The sequence below is a fragment of the Astatotilapia calliptera genome, chromosome 19 (assembly GCF_964374335.1).
Source record: "Astatotilapia calliptera chromosome 19, fAstCal68.1, whole genome shotgun sequence".
Classification (NCBI taxonomy): Eukaryota; Metazoa; Chordata; class Actinopteri; order Cichliformes; family Cichlidae; genus Astatotilapia; species Astatotilapia calliptera.
This window is the reverse complement of record NC_137440.1, coordinates 2,839,418-2,860,479: the sequence shown is the minus strand read 5'-3', so window position 1 is coordinate 2,860,479 and position 21,062 is coordinate 2,839,418. Positions and strand designations below refer to the sequence as shown.

General features: G+C 41.3%; 1 protein-coding gene across 3 annotated transcripts in view; it reads right to left on the bottom strand.

Annotated features, from left to right (window-relative positions):
- The window catches only part of clmna (calmin a), a 36,135-nt gene extending 16,176 nt beyond the window's left edge, over nucleotides 1-19,959 (bottom strand). For all 3 annotated transcript variants that reach the window (XM_026151939.2, XM_026151940.2, XM_026151941.2), the window contains exon 1: nucleotides 19,565-19,959. In XM_026151939.2, coding sequence (XP_026007724.1) covers nucleotides 19,565-19,649 — 85 coding nt within the window. In that variant the 5' untranslated portion in view covers nucleotides 19,650-19,959. The remainder of the gene's footprint in view (nucleotides 1-19,564) is intronic.
- Nucleotides 19,960-21,062: the final 1,103 nt, after the last annotated feature.

The window sequence follows — 21,062 nt, the reverse complement described above, 5'->3', positions numbered from 1 at the left end:
GGGGTTGCCATGGCAGCAAAGTCAGCTGTTATTTATTTCCATGTTCAGAATGGGTCAGGTACTGAAGCAAACGCTGCAGACAAGGGTAACGAGAGCTTATACAGTTGCAGTAATGCTGAATGTTTCATCATCATCATCATCATCACAGTGCAGTTTGATGACAGGTCACCTTAAAGCAAAAATCAATATCAGCTGCACCTCTGTATCAGAGGAGTAACATGTAGAATGCTGATACATCTTGTCAATGTGTCCAGTAAAGTGAACCTCAGCAGTGTTTCCTCAAAGGGAATGCCTTCCAGCAGAGGATTTACCTCACTGTTCTCAGAGAGTGCCAGTTTTGGTATTTAGGGGGTGTAGCTGAGGCTTTTGTCACAGCAGACAGAAGAAGGGGGTGGCGTTAGGTGAGAAAACCGAAAAAGCATGACGGGAAAAAGCCTGAGGAAAGATGAGCCAGATGAACTGAAGAGTATGCTCTAAAACAATTATAGAGTAGCCAGTGCTACAGACTGAATCCCACCGTACTCGATGATCAAGGGTTCAAAGTACATACTTCTAGTTAGGTCCTAACTATTCCCACAATGATGAAATACTTTCAGTACCAATTCTATTTCATCTTGTGATGCTAAGCCTTTTTATGGGTCTCTCTGCTTTCAGCAGTCATATCCTCAAACACTGATGCCACTCTTGTTGACTATTTTTAATTGAGCTTCACTAAGTTCCTATTAAAAAAGAATTACTTACTTCCCACTTCTAAAAAGGATACACTGTTAGGTATGCAAGACACTGACTTAATGTTTCATTAAAACATCAGCCACTTGCCACAGTTCAGCATTCATTTCCTAACAGGGACCAGAGCAGTGTGTCAGATATTACACCTGGGGCCCGTTCTTCGTACGTCGCTTACTACATCCAAGATCAAATGACACATCCAAGACCAAACCATCGCGCTAACCGTGAGCTCGCTAATCCGGTTCCCCGAACACACCTGCTGTTGACGATCAGTACAGCTGGATGAAGTAATGTGAGATCACTGGGTGTCGTAAAAGGGGCTACGCATCGATAGTAGAAACATTGATCGGCAACCCTCTGATTGGTCGGCGAAAATGTCGAAGGAGAGCGCTCGGTATTTTTCGGCAGCAGAGCAAGAACTCTTGAGTGAGGGATTTCAGGAGTTTCAGAGTTTAATCAGAACGCAAGGGAACACTGCAAAGGCTGCAAAAGGAAGGAGAGAGGGCTGGCAGGAAGTTGCTGACAAATTAAACTCGTAAATAATTTAATAATAACAATAATAATGGAGTGGATTGATATAGCGCTTTCCAAGGCACCCAAAGCGCTTTACAATGCCACTATTCAGTCACTCTCACATTCACACACTGGTGGAGGCAGCTACGGTTGTAGCCACAGCTGCCCTGGGGCAGACTGACAGAAGCCAGGCTGCCATATCGCGCCATCGGCCCCTCTGGCCAACACCAGTAGGCGGTAGGGTAGATTTATTATATTACACTATATTATCCAATATTACATTACATTATATTATATTGTTATATTATATCCCCTTACACATTAGAGCCACAACAGGACCCACTAGAACATGGGAACAAGTAAAAGGGAAATATAAGAATATTCTACAGAATGGTAATATTTATCACTTATATTGCTTGTCGTCTCTTGGAAAGAGACCCTGGAATAATCTGTTTGTTTATAACAGCAACCAAGAAAAGGGCAGAGCAAAAAAAAGACAGGTGGTGGTCCTGCACCCCCTCGTCAACAAGTTGGTTAAGTAAATAATACCCTCACGGGAATATCGATATCTCTCAATGAGCACACTGTCGCGCTGAGCTAAAGGATCCTGTCTATCCCGCAATATACGCTGGATTCTGAGGACTCTCCTTATCAATCTTGCACCTTCCGCAATGGGCTGCTCGCGTATACGGACAGGATATGACTGCGACAGACTTCCCAAATCCACCTTCGCTTTTATAGCCGTGGTCTCCCATCTTGATTACACGAAGTGATTTCCAATTACTACTCTGAAATATGAATTACATCTGTAATAATCACATACATGTAATAGAATGTTAATAGTACATTTCCCTTTTTTAGGAAATGACCTGTATGTATCTGTATGAAATCAATAAATGGATCAAGTGCTGCATTATCTTTAGTTACATTGATGTTATTTATTTATGGTGAAACAGTGGTGGAATATCGCTGTTGCTTTCGTATAAATGAAGCAGACATACCTGCGTGGCCGCGATCTAATCCTGTTTACATAAAGTGAACCTGCTCTCGAGCAGGTTTACGCTTACGGCTCTGTTGCTATGGCAGCAAGTCCCGGATGAGCTTCGGGGAACCGAACGATCCAAGATCACGCGAAATCGTCAACAATCAAATCCAGCTAACCTACTTAGCGAGGTACGAAGAACGGACCCCTGGAAAAACGATTTCAGCTGCTGACATTACTTTCATAACACATAATGAATGGGCTTCTTTCAAAAGTTATGTCAGATTTCATAACTTGGTGATTAATGGATAAGCTTTGACTGTACTACAATAGATATATGATCATCATTTTATTCAAATGTGAGGGTAGATTACCAATCATTTCAGAAGAAAGCAAACAAACTCAGTACTGGAAATTGTTGTTCTGGTTGTCGCACATCTGTCATCCTCTTTTAGAAAATGCCTACAAACTGATTTTTTTTATTTTTTGGTCATGAGTTTTTTTGAAGTTCGGAGCTCATGTTTATCTTTACGTGGTTTTCATGTGTCCTTGGTTCTGCAGGTCTGTTGTATCATGTTCTTATATTCATCAGTATTCTGTACTTTCAGTTCTTGCTTTGTTTTAGTCTTAGTATAGTTTTTGTGCCTCTTTCTTTCACCCTGTTAGATTCACTTGTGTTCACTGTCTTTTGCCTGGATCCTCTCACTCATTCATTGCAACAGATTTACTTGAACAGCACACAACAACACAAAGACGTAAGCTACAGTTAACTGGTTAGCACTGGAGGAGGTAGTATATATTCTCACCAACAAAGCTAATGGCACAAAACATTAGCTAGAAGAAAGACACCGGGGATGGGGATGTAACTGCATCACCATCAACATTCATGAAGCTGCTATTTCACATGTTGCAAGTAACTCCATGTATCTCAGATTGTGCTTGAGGCATTGAGAGAACAGACTGAGCAAAATATGACTAACTTTAAGATGACTGTTACCACCCACGGTTTTTTAAATCCTGCCTTGTATACGTAAGGCTTCAAATTTATTTGATGATTTCACTTCTGAACTCCATAGCAGCAGCATTATTTACCCTCTCACATGTCTAAAACACATTTTGTATTGTTTAAAATGTGTCGCTGACATTTGTGAGAATTTTGAGACCAAACAAATCAGAGTTATCCAAAAATTGGGATTTATGCTCAGTTACCCAACAACCACCTTTCATCTGTGCTCAAGTTACATTTATCTAAGCCAAGCCTTCTCTGGCTGGCTGCTCTCATTTGTTTGCTGTGCAAATTTTTTTGTTTTTAAATTATGGGCAGTATGAAGGATGTATTTACAGCTTTAATGATATTACTGGGTACACAGAGGTGGAGGAAGAGCACTCAGAAAGTTAGCAATTATAATTAATTAGTAAGTGGTTAGGTGTTCACTTTTGGCTCCAAATCTACTGGAAACATTTTCACTGATTCTTTTATTTACAGCATGTTTTAAGAGATTTTCTGCTGGGGATACATGTTATATGTACAGGTTGTTAAGCCATACTTAAAACTGTGTGTCGCTTTGTCACAGGAATGTCCGTGTATCAAAATTAAAATGTTAAAAAGTTCTTTTACACTTCATTCTAATCTGCTATCAAATGTATTCTTCTGCTGGGATTGCAGCTACTAGAACACAGAACACACGTCAAGAATACCCGAGCAAACAGTCGCAGTGTTATCACTGTGATCTGCGACAAACTGCAGCGATTTCCACGTCTTCTTCATCAGGCTGTGAGACAGTAAGCTTTAATGTTTAAATAGTCTTCACAGCTCTAAATGTGCAGTCGCCGCTTTGGAAATAAACAGCAGCACTGAGAACACAGTGATAAAATAATTAACTGGAATTAAAATCTTTATTTTATTGCTCTGTGCAGCACTGATCTTTTGTCCTTTTATCAACAGTGTTGCAGTTTACTGGTTTACATTTATGCTTTTTAGAGCTTATCACCATTTGATAACATCTCTGGAGGGATTATTTTCTTTGAAGGAAGAGTCATGCGATCCATGAAACACCCCTTCGTGTTTGGTCAGCTGCTGTCACCCCTTTCATATGAACATGCAGGGGAAACTCGGGGTTAACTTAAGAGTTGATAACCAGCTTCATGTTACTGCTGACGCTGATCAACAATGTTAGGGCAAGTGAATCCAGATAACAGAAAGATATCCCAGATAGGTTGAACTGGCTTTGTAGTAAAAAATGGACTGGTTCTTATACAGCATTACCTGACATGTTGTTTTTAATTAAACGTCTTTAAAAGATGGTAATTTCAAAGGGAAGGGTTAGCTCTGACTTCTGCTAGTTTGAGCCACAAAGACAACTTCTTACACTCTGATAACACTGAAAATGAATCACTGCACATATCTTGGATCCACCTACACATTCACTGGTGTCACTCTGAATGCCGACTCAAGAGATGAAATACTGCAAATTCCCAGAGAAAGTCCTTTCTTTTAGTGATTGTGATTGTTTTGTGTTTGGGGACCTAATTATTATCAGTATTACACTTGCAGCGTTAATGCTGGTTTGTGACTCAAGGTAACAGAATACCAAAATAGCAGTAGAGCAATTTCACTGAAATATTTATTGAGCAGCTATGACAGGAGCATCCCTTTAGACTGCAGTGCTGCATCATCCAGAGACATTACATAACAGCAGAGTTCAAAGAAGCTGTTTCCCCACGCTTTGGTCCACTCTTTCCCCGTCGACATTTAACCCATTAAATTGTTTTAATCAAATCTCCGAAAACGTTACAGCACTCTTGTAAATATGTGATGTCTCAATAAAGCGCAAATGCAAACACTGAGCGAGAGGGGCTGCTGTTGTGTGTGTGTGTGTGTGTGTGTGTGTGTGTGTGTGTGTGTGTGTGTGTGTGTGTGTGTGTAATAGCAAACACTGAAATACAGTTTTTGCACGCAGCATTGAATTTTGTTCACTCAAATTTAGCTTTTCTTCGCTCAAAATAAATTTCTCCTCAACATGCAACACTTGCACCTGCAAAATGTTTTTTACGTGCGCTCAGAATAGTGGCACAAAAATAACGCCATAACCCAGTGGTTCTCAAACATTTTTTGCTAGGACCCCCTTTGATTTACAAGAAAAATGTTCGCTCGCACCCCCCCGCGCGCGCGCGCACAAACACATCCTCCAACCACACACACGCCCATATTTTGCTCCATTGTGGTTTATTTCACACCTCAAACATTTAGTAAACAATTAAGCAAATACAAGTAATCTGCAATAAATTACAGGTAGTAAGAAAATAAACTACTAACTCTTTTAGGCTACATCAGCACCTACACGGGTATTTTTGAAAGCGCAGCTGTTTCGTCCACACCGAAAACTGAGGTTTTTAAAAACTTCTTTTTTGCGTTCATGTGTGGATGAGGAATACAGAGTTGGTCACGCAACGTCAAAGGTATGTGCCTTTTTTCACGCCACGCTGTGCGCCACGTTATTGTTTATATGAGATGAATTGCAGAATGGCAGATAGTCAGATTAACAGTATTTTGTCTCTATCTGCAGGTTTTACACGCTTACATACACACACGCAGTTACTGTCCCTCCATTTACAAAGGCAGAGGCGTCACGGTGTGATTATTTTACATGTAGATGTTTTTTTTCCTGTGTAATAATATTCAACATTGCTATCAATACATTTTTCAAAAAATGCCTCTCTGTACAAAATGGGTTTAAAAACAAACAACTGTGGGATACTGTTTGTCCGTGATTTGAACTGGGGGAACAAATCATGGCAGGATCAGCCTGATATTATTTGTATCCAGTGTTGGGGAGTAACGGAATACATGTACCGCCGTTACGTATTTAAAATACAAAATATGAGTAACTGTATTGCGTTACAGTTACCGTTTAAAAAGGTGGTATTCAGAATACAGTTACTTTGTTGAAATAAATGGATTACACTGCGGTATTTTCCTGTTTCATATTGTGGCGGGTCAGAACTGTTTGGTTTTTGTTTGACAGCTGTGATGTTCTGTTGTGCCAGGCGGCAGCTTACGGTTGCCATGGATACAGGGCAACGCGCTCTCTCTCTCTCTCTCTGCGACTGTGTGTTTCCTGGGTGAGAGAGTGCCTTTTTGTTGTTGTTGTTGTGCTAAGCTAACAGGCAGAATGCTACAGGCATAGCTCTAAAGAATGTAGCCTCATGGGCAGTGTAGTCCGTGCTGCAGGGAGAATGGACTGCCATACACGTTATGTGTGTGTGAGCAAGAGGAGGGAGAAAAAGGAGAGTGGAAAAGTACGAGCTGTCATCGAGCAAAAACGGGAGCTGGAAGCATGTAAATATAATAATAACCACTGCAGCCAAGAAGAGTGCCTGACGAGCCCAGTTGTAAATAAGCTATTAAGACTCGACTGTACGCTGTGTTCGTGTTTTCCTCCGAAAACAATTCAATTCAACAACAAGTTCCGTTGGAGCAGTCTTTCAACGCCTCTCTCTGTCTCTTGCAAGAAAAGTTGACCCAGACAACAAAGTAAAGCTATTTTTTTATATATTGTATATATACACACACACACACACACACACACACGTGCACACTTACGTGCACACACGTACACACTTACGTGCACACACGTACACACTTACGTATGTGTGTACGTATGTGTACGTACACACATACACAAAGTTACGTTGAAACCAAGCACACCATTGTTTTTCTTGTGACATTACCAATAAGTCTGATGTGTCACATGGCCCTCTTCCTATTGAAAAAACAAAAGTTGTATCCAAGATGGCCGACTTCTAAATGGCCACCATGGTCACCACCCATCTTCAGGAGTTTGCCCCCTCACATATACTAATGTGCCACAAACAGGACTTTAATATCACCAACCATTCCCATGTTATTACAGTGTTTCCATATAAATGGCCCACCCTGTATATTGAACTTTAGCACATGTGCTTCTCATAATCTGCCTAAACTGGCATGGCTCTAACTCTGTTCCAACCCCATGATTTGTTCAGCGCGGTATCCTTCTTGTCTGTCCAGGAAAAGTTATTTCACAGTAATTCTTTTAATCGTTTTATCACCCAACCCTACCTGAAAGCACGCCCTTCACAGTGCAAAGGTCTCACCTTTGAATTCAGGTAACTGTGACTGTCTCACAGTAAACACACAGAAAAACAATCTGGATACTGATCTGAACAGAGTGTTTTGTTTTATCTCCCTATACAGAGGTCAACTCACAGCGGTGTGGAGAGTGCTTTCAGTCTGTTCTCGTAGTAAGGTAGCCATCTAAACAATTAGAGCACACACTCTGCTGTGCTCAAACGGATTGGTAATCCATGTCCATACTTTTATTATTGTGGGGTCTTTACATTGCCAAGTAAAGCGCCTTGAGGTGACTGTGGTTGTGATTTGGCGCTGTCTAAATAAAACTGAATTGTAAGATCTGTAACATCTGGTCCACATAACTTGGCCAACGGAACAACCCCTCCTTTTTTGTGGATGGAGGGAAAAAGGATTACAATGATGCAGACTCAACACAGCCCTGTATGCTAGCCAGCACCACTAGTGTCCATGATTGTTAATCAGTTATTAATCTCTTTGCTCATGTCTTTCACACTCACCAGTAAGCCAATATGCTCACACCCCCCCTTTCTGACGTGGCACGCTAGTCAAACAAAGAAAAAGCCCCAGACTATTTTTTATGTGGTCACTGATGTTGGTGCACGAGTTGCACCTGTTCCTCTGCAAGCATCAATAAATCCTCAAGGAAGCCATTTATTAGGTTAATGTTTAAAAATGTTTCAGAGAACAACAAACGCTGCTGACACGACTGACTAAGCTTATCTCTCGTGTCATAGGATGTGAGGATAAAACTGACAGTGAGGATTGGTTTACAAATCAACATCAAATCACACGTGTTTGCCACAAACTTTTTACTTTTTAAGCTACTCACTGATATTAAAATGTGTTACAACTATTTTGTCAGATTTTATTTTTTATTTCAACATTTCTATAAGACTTGAGAATTTTATGTTCATCAACAACATCACCACATAATACTGGAGGCCCATATCATAACTTTTTTTTTTTTTTTTTTAAGTTAACATGTTCTTTATTTCTTTTTTTTTTTTCTTTTTTTTTGGCCTGTCCCGTTTGGCTCTTTTGCCATCAGAATTGTTGTCTAAAGGCAAAGAAAGATGCCCAACGGATTTACTTTACCAAACTGACCATCCCAGCCTTGCCGTAATGGTCCATTTGATTCACCTTTTATTGTTTATTTTATTTTCACTTACTGAATACGGGACAGACTTGACTGGGGGAAAGAAGGGGAGAAAGAAAGAGGGAAAGAGAAACAGCTGGGAAGAGGGACGGGGGAGAAGGGCAAAAGACAAAAACCAACAGAACGGGCAGAGAAAAAAAAATGCATATATCAATCACCTGGATCACCTGCTGAGAAAGAAAAAAGAAAGCAAGCAGAAGAGAACAAGAGTAATAGAATAAACAACATCACAATGATATATGGGAATATGACAGTAAATACTAAATGTTAAACATTATTGTGCAGCACATAAGATCAACAGAACACAGTGTGCTTTGAGGTAGGAGCCAAAAAGGGTGTAGTTTGTGGGTGTGATCACCCGTGTGTACACCTGTGAGCATGGACGCGCTTGTTTTTTGTTTTTTTAAAAGGTTCCTTCATGTAATAATCTGCTAGAGGGTGTGGGGGGGCCACAGCCCCGTCCTCCAGGGCGTGAAGCAGGTGTGGAGGAGATCAAAACTCCAGACATCCAGAGGCCCCCAGAACACAAGAGACCAAGGAAGACCAACAGAGGGGCAGCCGCGCCACTGTCCCGAAAAGAGCTGAGGAGAGTCCCAGATGAGGGCTCACTCAGCAGCCGCGGAGCAGAAGCCCATATCATAACTGACATCATCAAGGCGTAAAGTTGTCCTCCTTCATGATTCCATCCACTTTGTGCTTTGAGCCATACAGCCTAAAACACTGCACAACCATCACCGTGCTTGACTGCTGGTGCAGTGTTTTTAGGTGTTAAAGCCTCACCTTTAACCCTCTTCACATTGTGGCCAAACAGCTCAGTCTTTGTCCTGTTTATTTATTAAACTTCTGATCATGACTTTAAATTAACACTAGCCATGGGCCTAAATGCTTGGTAATCCAGATTAAGAATATCAAGAAGCCATTATATTTTGTGCTTGTGTTGTACGCCATGTTGAAGACTCATATGAAGACATTTGTCACTATAGCTGACGTCCTGTCCATTTGCTTGGCTAAGAGAATTTGCTACATCATTTTTTGATGCTGAAACCCAGGAGAAATGAGCAAACAAGATTCACGTTGTGGCACAGCCGAAGCTGCAAGAGTGGCAGATGACGAGCATGGAAGGGAAATGGAACAAACAAAATACAAATTCAGAATGTATGCACATGTTTGGCTCCTTTGTTCCCACAAGATCAAAATGAATCACAGTAAAGGTCTTGCTACAAAATATCTGGCATCCTAGGCAGAAAATTGTAATAAAAGCTGTGGAGACCCCACAAGTGTCCTTGGCCATTCCTGGTGAACAGAAATTGTTCAGCAGATTTGGTGCAGAACTATTTAGAGCAGAACATAGCAGAAGATGCGAGACAAGATAACATCAGCACAGATACTGTAAGATACTATATGCCTCACCATGTAGTGCTCAGAAGCAACCACCAAATTAAGAGTGGTCCTCGATGTGTCGTCCCATGAAGACAGCTGTCCATTGCTGAATGGTTGCTTACTTACAGAGCCAAACTTGAATCCAGATCTGCTCATTGTTCTTATTAGATGTAGAAACATAAAGTTGCCTTTCTGGCAGGTTCTTGTGACTCTCAGGTACACCGACAGTAAAAGGAATGAACACCTGTGCATTCTGAGGATGACGAGACTGGTGTTTGGGGTTACACCAAGCCCATTTGTGCTTGTGGCTAGGATTCAAAGACACCTAAAGCAATATGAAACATACAAACCACAAGTTGTGAATACAATAAGGGAGTCACTCTGTGTGGATGAATTCATTTCAAGTACACGCACGGTTGAAGAAGCACATCATAGAACAACAACTGCCAAACAAAACTGGCTGCTGCAGGTATGAAGCTCTGCAAATGGATGAGGAGAGCTCCGCAAACTACATGTTGGCACCTGAGACAAATGGAAAACCACTTAAAGTACTTGAATCAGTGTGGAGGCCAGAGACTAACGATTTTACCTTTGACCTTAAGGCACTAGTCAGGTTTTTAACAGAGAGGAAAGGAACTAAAGGAAGTGTTCTGCATTCCTCAACACGCACTTATGACTTTACCATTAGCATCATGTGCATTTCAAGAAATGGAAGTGGGAGAGGGGGCTCTCCTGGGATGAAGAATTGCCACCAGATCTGGCCCGAGAATGGAAACAGTGGTGTTCAGAACTCACTTATTCATACATCAGCTCACCAAACCAAGGTGGTACCAAACCAGCATGCAGCAAAATAATTATGAATTGGAACTACATGTGTTCTGTGAAGGGAGTGAGAAAGCATACAGTGCTGTGGCATATCTGCAAGCTAAAAAACAAGAAGGAGAAACAACAATGAGCTTAGTCGCATCTAAATCCATCCAAAAAATAAATAAAAAAATAAATAACAATGCTGCGTCCGGAGCTCATGGGAAGCCCTGACTGGATCAAGACTGGGAAACAACTTGATCATCTCATTGAAGACTGAGGAAAGCCAGATAAAATAAGATCACTTCACAATGGATTTGCAGTTCTGCACAAAGGTGGAAATCATTTGTCACAAACAGAGTGACCGACGTCCAGATGCTTACCAATTTATCTTCATGGTCACACATCCTGGGGAAGATTAATCCAGCTGACCTTCCCACAAGAAGGCAAACAGCAAAGGCCCTGATACACAACCAGCTATGGTCGAATGGGCCAAGTGTCTTTGTATCAGAAGATCAGACACAGGAGGCTGAATGAACATTTCAGGTGAAGTGAAAGCAGAACATCATACAGTTTGCTGCCAATGACACCAACATCTGTGAACTAATACTGAAAATTAGAGCAAGCTGAAAAGCGTTCTCAGAGTGACGGCATGGATAAGAAGAAATTTCTGTCTGAGAAATCAGACAAACTCTGGGTTAGGCCCATGTGGACGATAGATGATTACAAATAAAAGTTGTTAATAATAACAACAACCAGTAATCATCCTGCTGTAACCCAGTTTCTCTAAGGCCGGGTTAATCGATTTGTTGATCAGTTACTGATTCGTGTACTAACAGGGACTTAATGTTTAATAATCCACATTTCAATGTTTTAGTCTTTTGTGAAGATATGGATACTATATTGTTCTTTCTTTGTGATTTCTTATGTTTAAGTCATTTGTTGACTTAAACATAGCTCCCAAACAGACAAAAAACTAACTTTTAGTTTGTTTTTTGTCTGTTTGGGAGCTGACACAGCCTCTAAGGGGATGGGGTTTTGGGGGGATAACAGGAGGATAGAAGCTGCAGAGAAGTGTGCAACTCTGCTTCAAAACAACAGCTTGTGATTAAATAACAACAACAACAACAATAATGTACACTTTATTGATCCCTGTGGGGAAATTACTCTCTGCATTTAACCCATTCACTCTGTGAAGCAGTGGGCGGACGCAAATCAGGCCCCGGGGAGCAGTGTGTAGGGACGGTACCTTGCTCAGGGGTACCTCAGGGTAGCCGTTCAGTGGATTTGAACCCCCGACCTTCCGATCATGGGGTGACCACGCTACCGAACCCTTGGGCCATCATACGAAATCAGAGGGTGATTCTGAACTGATATAAGAGCTGAACACCGTATAAACTGGCTCATGTCACCCTGTTTTAAACATCATCTAAATTCCAGCAAATTATACAAACCAGCCACTACTTCAACAAAGCTCGAACACTAGTTTTGATCAAAAACTGAGGCAATAGCTTCGAAATGAAGGATGCTTAAAGAAACGAGTGAAGCATCAAGAGATGGACCTCAGGTTGAATATGTGGAGAATTGAAAAGCGATCCCTGCTCAGTGGTTGGGTGGATGTTTTTCTGTTGCACTTACACCTCTTCAGTGAACACCCCCGGGGGCGGCAAGTCAACCTGAGAGCATAATCTCTTAGTAACAATGAGGCACATGGCTCATCACCATTTCTTTGGAGGCAGCTCTACTTCAGTGCATGTGTCCGTACCAGGCCATTTGTCAGGCTCCAGGGAATCATGTGCATGTCATAAAACCAGCTTTTCCAGGCCAATCACAGACTGCAGATGAAAACTGAGCAAAACCAGGCTTACATTACCCAGCACTTTATTTTTAGACAAGGAAGTGAGAATAAATGTTGAAAAGGAGCTTCTTCCAGACTTTCAGTGGTCATTCATTGTGTAATTACTATGTTAAACACAGCCATTAACAGGAGTAAGTTAAAGTAAGACTGGGCAAGATGAATTTTTGTTATAATTCACAGCTGGGCAAAAGGAGATTCCACTGAAAAAGCTTGTCTGTTTGGACAAATTAAAACCTGATGCTTTCCAGTCTACAGTAAATGTAAAGGGATATCACAATTTGCTATCTTTTAGAGTGAAGAATAATTTTGTTTCTGGTTAAAGTCTGCTACAGTTACAGATCAAAACTGTTCAGTAGTATTTACTAGGGATGCAACAGATTTGGTTTGATTATTTTACTTTGAGTAGTCCAAGTCTTCTTCTGAAAGTTCCTAAAATTGTTATGGAGTAGTTCATCATGGTAAAAATGGTCCCCCCAAAAAATAAATTATCGCATTCACAAGATTGTCAAAACACTTGACCTCTGACCTTGATCTTAAAGTCAAGGTCACTGAGACTTGAGCTCATCTGAGATCAATATTTTAAGGAGGAGAGAAATTGCTTCACTCTGCCCACCCGCCATTGCAATACTGTTAATTACGAGGTTCATAGGGAGGTTGAAATTATCATCATCATCGTGTCCTCTGGTCAGAACGCAAAATGAAACAGCCATCAATCTGTTGCAGTATATTTCGGTTTATTTCGTTATTATCAGTGATAGCTTAACTTAAGGGGACACCCACATGGACTGCTAACTCTCAGCTGCTGCCCCATGTGGGAGTGAAAAGAGTGAGCTGGTAGTGAGTGCAGTCTTTATATAATGTGTGCCAGGTGAGTTCCATTAAGGAACAAACTCCAGAGCCAATCAGTGGTGAGAAAGTAAAAGAGGAAGCAAAGTGGTCCTGGTGAGGCGAGGGAGCGTGAGGAAAGGGGCAAATGAAACAAGAATCTTTACAACAAACACACAATCAGGATTACAGTGCAGTAGCTCTGAGAAATCTGATAAAGTCACAATATTCTGATCTGTCTGTTCTTATTGCAGCCAACTGTCCAGCCACGCACAGCTCTTGGTAATGTGTAAAGATATACTGTGATACTTTGCTATCCTCTGAATTGAAGAAACCTTCTTAACATGAATGATATACAACCACCGTGGAGTTTTCATGAAAGCAGGAAAGATTTTTTCTTCAAAGTTATGCAACCTCACAGATTTGCATCCTGTTTTGCCTTTTAGAGCAAAAGATCCCTGCACCTTTCCACTTTCGCTTTACCAAGCCAGTGCTCTTTAATAATCTTTAAAAGATTCTGTTCAACACAACAGAGAGGATTACTCGAACTTGAACTCTATTGACCTGTAATAAATATCCAAAAATCCATTTATAGACTTTCTTGGGCAAAAGCACAATGATCAAATTTCATTTCCTGACTTATGTGCTAGGATTTCATTTCAGCTCAGTGTAAAGTCAATGGTAAATCGACTGGTTCTTATATAGCACTGTTCTACTTTACCTGAGCCTCCAAGCACTTTATACAGCATGACATAATTGACCCATTCATACGAGCCCTTTGTTTCTATATTGAAATACTTTAACGCTCACACTCAGATGAATGTATCGGAGAGCAACTTGCCCAAGGTTATATATTAGATTATAGACTGAAGCAGTTAGGGATTGAACCACCAACCTTTCACTCAGTAGATGCCCTGCTCAGCCTCCTGAACTACAGCTAATCTTCTGTCTTTTGCTGCTCTCTGTTCTGTTTCACTGTGTGTCTTTGAGCTGAAGCTTAACTGAATTGCCCTTTGGATGTTTTCAAATGTATATTTCAGTCAGCAGGCCTATTTTTCTGGAGATTCTTATGTGTTTGTGGAATGTAGTACATAAAATAGTACATTTACAAAATGGATGCAAGGCTGTATACACGAGTGTTAGAGCAGTGTAATGAAATGATGTGCACTTTGTTAATTACAAAGATTTTCCCATTGTTGGCTCAGGGAGAAGCTTGTATGTGAATACAGCACAAGCTTTAAAGTTGACTGGTTGTTATGCTGTGTGTCCAATGTGCACACACAAAGGAGGAGTCTATTACTCTATAAGTTTCAGGCTAGAGAGTGTTTGTGCAGTGAAAGCTTTTTTACTGTATCAAGGCGAAATCTGAAGTCTATACATGCCTTGCCCGCAGGAAATGCAAACAAGAATGAACTCAAAAGACGAGACCTTTGTTCACCTCCAGGATCCTCAAGCAGTGAGTGTATGGAGACTCGAGCCGGTCTTATGGTCGAGCAGTGAGAGTGTGTCCCTGTCCGTCTGCCTGCAGTGAGCTCTGTTCTCACATAGAGGCAATGCACAAAGTATGTGCTACAACTGGTGTCTGGGCCGCTCTGCTTGTGTTGTTGTTGGTCCCTGAGCCGACCACGGAAGAGAGCAAGGTTCTAACATACAAAGAGCTGAAGTGTTAAAAACAATGAAAAGAGTCACTGCAGTTACTGACTGTGCTTTTGATGCTTTATTTTTTGATCTCTGAAGTTTTTGTTGTTGTTGTTTTTTTCCACAGTTCTCCTGTTCCCAGTGAACTCTGTTATTGCTTCCTGCTGCATTCTGACCCACTTGTCAAGCAATAAACATCAGCAGTCGCACACTTCGTCCACTTCCAGTGACGCACAGTCAGGATCTTGGAGGGCTGCGCAGCAGCACGTCTGGCGTGGGTGAACCCCACGTTTGCTTGGTTGTTGTTGTTGTTTGTTTGTTTGTTTGTTTTTTCAGGGTTACCAAAGCATGTGCAAACCCAGATTAGATTTTAAAAGTGTGTAACTATGTTAAATTGATTCTGAGCATGCAGACTCACTGAAGGAAAAGCTGCCGGTACTGGAAGCTCTCTGGTTGCTGTTAGTAGTCTGAGTAGTATTATGTGACTTTGAGGTAAACCAGGTTTTGGTTTCCTGCAGAGCAAAAGACAAACGTTTAAACTGTCCAAAGTCAAACACTATCAGACAAAAGAAAACATTTAAATTTATATGCAGTTCTAGTCTGACTGTAAATAGTAATGCACAGATCACAGGCCTGTACTATGAATCAACATTGGTGGTTATCATGGTAATTTCATGTTTAACTCTCAGTGTTATGAACAGGGTTGCTTTCCGACTGTGGTACATTATAATATCTTTTATTGCACACCCAATCTGCTTACGCTTGTAGGCTATGCTTGGGTATAATCATTTCGTGTATAAAAATCACAGCCTACTGACCAGTCAGTTCTCTTGAAAACAACGAGGATCAGTACAGGATCCCATGGACCTGAGTACACAGACAATATGAGGGTCTATAGGGGGGGTGGGGAACTCCAGGCCTCGAGGGCCGGTGTCCTGCAGGTTTTAGATGTGTCCTTGATCCAACACAGCTGATTCAAATGGCTAAATGACCTCCTCAACATGTCTTGAAGTTCTCCAGAGGCCTGCTAATGAACTAATCATGTGATTCAGGTGTGTGGACTCACGGTGATATCTAAAACCTGCAGGACACCGGCCCTCGAGGCCTGGAGTTCTCACCGCTGGTCTATAATGTCTTGGGACACATTAAAATGGTACGCCTCAATAAGAAATAGAATGATGCATTTAGAAATCTGAGTATTGTTCAATATTCGTTTTTTCCACCATTTAATTAAAAAAAATTGAGTTCTGATGTACGTTTAATATTCATTACACATGAATAGCAATATACCAACATTTCTTATGTAATATATCTTTGTTTAACTTTTGTGATTATATCTTATATTAATAGATTATATCTATCTCTCATGAAAATCACAAAACCACTATTCTTTATTTTTCTTCATTATTTTTATTAATATTAATTATTGTTATTATTATTATTATTATTATCCACGTTTATTAAGTTCCAGTACATTTCTGTTTAAACTGTATAAATACTATGCACCTCTCTCTACCTCAGTACAGATGATGGCAATAATGGGGAAGGCTGTAAAGTTGACAGTTGTCCAGATGATGACTATCGGCACCTTCCATGAACAAGGAAAGCCAAAAGAAGGTCATTGCTGTTTACAGAATGCTTTATCAAAGCATATTTAAGTAAAGTTGACTGGAAGGAAAAAAATCTATCAGGGAAAAAGTGCAGAAGCAACAGTGATGACCACAGCTCTGAGAGAAGTGTCACCAAAACTCTACTCAAGAACTTCAGAAGGAGTAACTGAGGCTAGTCTAGAGCATCAGGAGACAGCAATCAAATACATTTTCGAGAACTCATCCTTTATGCTTTCTTAGACTTGCCAACTTTCTTTGACAGAGATTGATACTTACTTTTCCCCCAAAATAATTTCCTGACATCAAGCAGACCACAGAAAAAGCCATGAGGATATAGTTCAGCATGTGTTTGAAGGAAAGGGTCAAATAGAGAACATATAGTGGGACTCGTGCTGTTATCAAAAAGGAACACCTGTGACAACTGTGCAAAGATTAGAAGTGTTCTGACCCATGATATGAGTGGAAACAACCTGAAAAATAAACTCTGGTCATCGTGGGATAAATGTAAAGGAATGTGAATACAGCTCTGTAGACAGTCCTGTACATTTAAATGAAATCACACTCATAGCAAATGAATTTTTCACAAGGATTCAGCACATCATAATCAAGTTTAGAATCATCCCGTGTTTATGGTATAAACTAGCAGAAAGTAATTCTTTAGTAATGTGTTACTTGAATGCAAACCAGCAATGTTAACTGTACTCAGAAAGAAACCTACATCCCAGTGAGGTAGGACAGAAAGCTGTGTGGGATGTGTGGGAACGTTCAATATTGTTATGCACAGAGAGCTGCTCTCTCTCGTTCTCCCTCTCATTTTGTGTTATGTAACAACCTCCAGGCCATTGTTTTAAAGTGATAGCTGCTCATCGAGCTTTCGTGCAGAGAAGAGGGACAAAAGCGTGAAACTGGCGCATTTTAAGAAGGTGGAATTGACATGTCCATGTTCATGGGAAAAGCTTTGTTTAAAACCATATAGGAATGAATGGCTGAGAATGTGCGGGCTTCTCATTAGAGCACATGCTCCCGTAGAGACAGCAGGGCTTGGGTTTATGAGCCGGACACATGACTACACTCCCTCCGTCACTTTGAGTCTAGATTGTACCAAACCATGATGCACATGATTAAATCATTTTGAATCCTCTCACAACATTCCAGTAAGATTCATACCTGTGCCTTCATTTTCTATACCTGAGTAAATACCTCAGGCAGCAGAAACCAGAGAAAGAAGAGGAGGAACAGGCCCCTGAACGGTATGTACTACCGGCAGATAGAGGAAGTGGCTGATATCCAGAAATCCTACCAGTGGCTGAACAAACCTGAACTGAAAGACCTAGGCACTAATCATAGCAGCACAAGAACAAGCTCCAAGTACAAGATCAATAGAGGCTGGGGTCTACAACACCAGGTAAGGCCCAGGTGCAGGCTGTGTAAAGATGCCCCAGAGACAATCCAGCACATAACAGCAGGGTGCAAGATGCTAGCAGGCAAGGCATACATGGAACACATTAACCAAGTGGCCTGCACAGTGTACAGGAACATCCATACAGAGTATGGTCTGGAAGTCCCGAGGTCAAAATGGGAAACGCCGCAGGTGGTTGAGAATGACCGAACATAGATGTGTGTGTCAAAATAACAAAACACACCTTTCTGATCATGTTGCATAACCTAGTTTCATTTAACATGTTTGGCTCTTATTCAGGTCGATTGGCAGCTAAATAAGAGATTTTCAGTGACTGCAGTGGAATTAAACATCTAAAGATGTTTTCACTGTTCAACAGTGGTGTTAAATTACTTAAAATCCACAGCAGGCTTTGCTTTTTCACATGTGCTCTGCTTCTGGAGAAGAGGCAGAGAGAGCCATTCTTACACCCACAGGAGTGAAAAATAGAATGTAATGCACCTACACATGCAGAAGAGCTGTCTGTAAGAATCAATCCACAACATGTTAGCTCACACATTCATGCCCCCCTTCTTATAATAAAAACCACAAGATTGCTTTCTCTGAGGAGTATTTAGGGAAATTATGAAAACTGTTATGTTACTTTTTTTGCTTTATGTGTGACATGAAAAACAATCTTAAGACAACTCACATTTTAATACTGGCTTTTAAGCACACTCCAATTAAAGAAGCGTTATAACTTATTAGACAAGAACACATAGATGTTTGCTTGAAAAGCTGGCTCTAATACATACTGAGGAAGTCAGGACGCCTCAACCTGAGCTGCAGGTTCATATCCGGATGCCTCCCCACATTTCTGCAGGAGCATTATAGGCCAATACAAAAGTCATTCAGACAGCAACAGCAGTACTTTACCCAGTGATGACATACAAGTGTCCACACTAGTGCACTCTGATTTAGTGGAAGTTATTTTTTCTCTGGAAGTGAACCTGGTCTAATCAACTACTGGGATTGGATGGTTTTAGAAAATGAACACACACACACAGAGAGAGAGAGAGAGAGAGAGACCACTTCTATGTTGGATTCAAATAATAGACAAATAATTCAAATAAGTAGACCAACAATAGAATAACTAATTACTGCAGCTCTATGATCATTCCCTTTTTAAAATAATCTTTAGTGTACTAGTCTTGAAAAGAGTATACCTATCAGGGACCGCATACGTCGAGTACACTGAAAGTGCACTTCAGTAAATAAAAGCCTCCACACAGCAGATCACCGGGTCACTGAGTCTGTGAGGCTCCTGGGCGCACAGTGTGGAACAAAGCGTTTGTGAGCTCCGTTTGGAAAGTTTGGAACCTTCGTGCTGCAAGTGAAAGCAGCCAAATACAACAAAAGAAAAGTTCCCCACATCAGAATAAAACGATCTTCTACGCAACTGAGTTCCTGGGCACTGTGCACTCTGCTGGTGCATGCGTGGCCAGGCCATCCGCACTGTTCTGTGGACTCAAACTACAGTAGCGGAGATGTTCCTACCTTGCAGGTTCTGCACTCGGATATCGCTGATTTGTCCGATAAATTCTTCCCTCTCGAACCAGTCTTCCCAGCCGTGTCCGGCCATCTGGAGCCGCGGTGAGTTCAGAATTCCCGGACAGGAATGCTGGAAAAGCTCCCCGGCTAAGAACGAGAAGCTGCTGCTGCACCGGGCTGCCTATTGTCCGTCCGTCCGAGCGGAATCCACCACGGCGGTGTGTCAATCAGTGGAAGCACATAGCAGCTGCTCACTGCCGCAGGCTTCCGTCAAAGCAGCGTTGAAGCGACTCACGTCCACAAGCATGTGGGAGGCCAGCGGGCAGCAGAGGAGGAAGAAGCTGCAGCACCTGGTTGGTATTTTCGAGGTGGGATGGAGCTGCGCCAGAGCCCGCCCACCCGCTCTCGCTCGCTCTCCCTCTCTCGCTTTGTACACATACACAGGTTCCTCCAAGTGGTGGAAAATAACTGATGGCAGAACCTGATTTCCCTTTTTCCCTCTTTTTCCTTTTTTCCCTTTACCCCTTCTTTTCCCTTTTCGTTGGGGGGGGGATGACTTTTACAGCTCACTGCTACACAGGAGTTTATCTTTGCATAATTTCATTTTAAATTGGGAAAAACATTAAAATGAAGTCTTTTACTCAGTAAAAAGTTATACAGTAACCCTGCTTAAATAGCTTAATAATGCATCAGCTGTACTGAGTAAGTACACATGCACATTATGCAGAATGCTACTTTTCAGCATCACAAACATTATTTGATCATCGCAGGTGCTGATGAATAAATTACTTATAAATTACTGACTAGCTTGTGTGACACTGTGAGGTCTCTCGGTGCTTCCTCATTTGGGGAGCCTGGAGAGAGTCAGACACTACATACACTACTGAATTCATCGATCTTTATGGTTATTTTAGCTTTACTATGTTTAACTTTTGAAAAAAAAAATATCATGTGTGGCCTCCTGATCTGTCCTTCCACTGACCCAGGCTGTGACACTTGATCTACAGGGTGGGCCATTTATATGGATACACCGTAATAAAATGGGAATGGTTGGTGATATTAAAGTCCTGTTTGTGGCACATTAATATATGTGAGGGGGCAAACTCCTGAAGATGGGTGGTGACCATGGTGGCCATTTAGAAGTCGGCCATCTTGGATACAACTTTTGTTTTTTCAATAGGAAGAGGGCCATGTGACACATCAAACTTATTGGTAATGTCACAAGAAAAACAATGGTGTGCTTGGTTTCAACGTAGCTTTATTCTTTCATGAGTTTTTTACAAGTTTCTCCTTGTTCACAGCCATTGACATATCAAAGAGGTTAACACGTGTCATGTTCGGAGGCAATAAGACGCAGGGTTCTCAAGCACGAACCACTTTTATTGGCTTGTAGCAGCAGTGTACGTCGCTACATCAATTTCTGGAAAACACATATACACACCGGTCTCCTAGCGACCTCTAGTGGCTGCCCTCATGGTAGCCTTACTAGGACAACATAAACAGA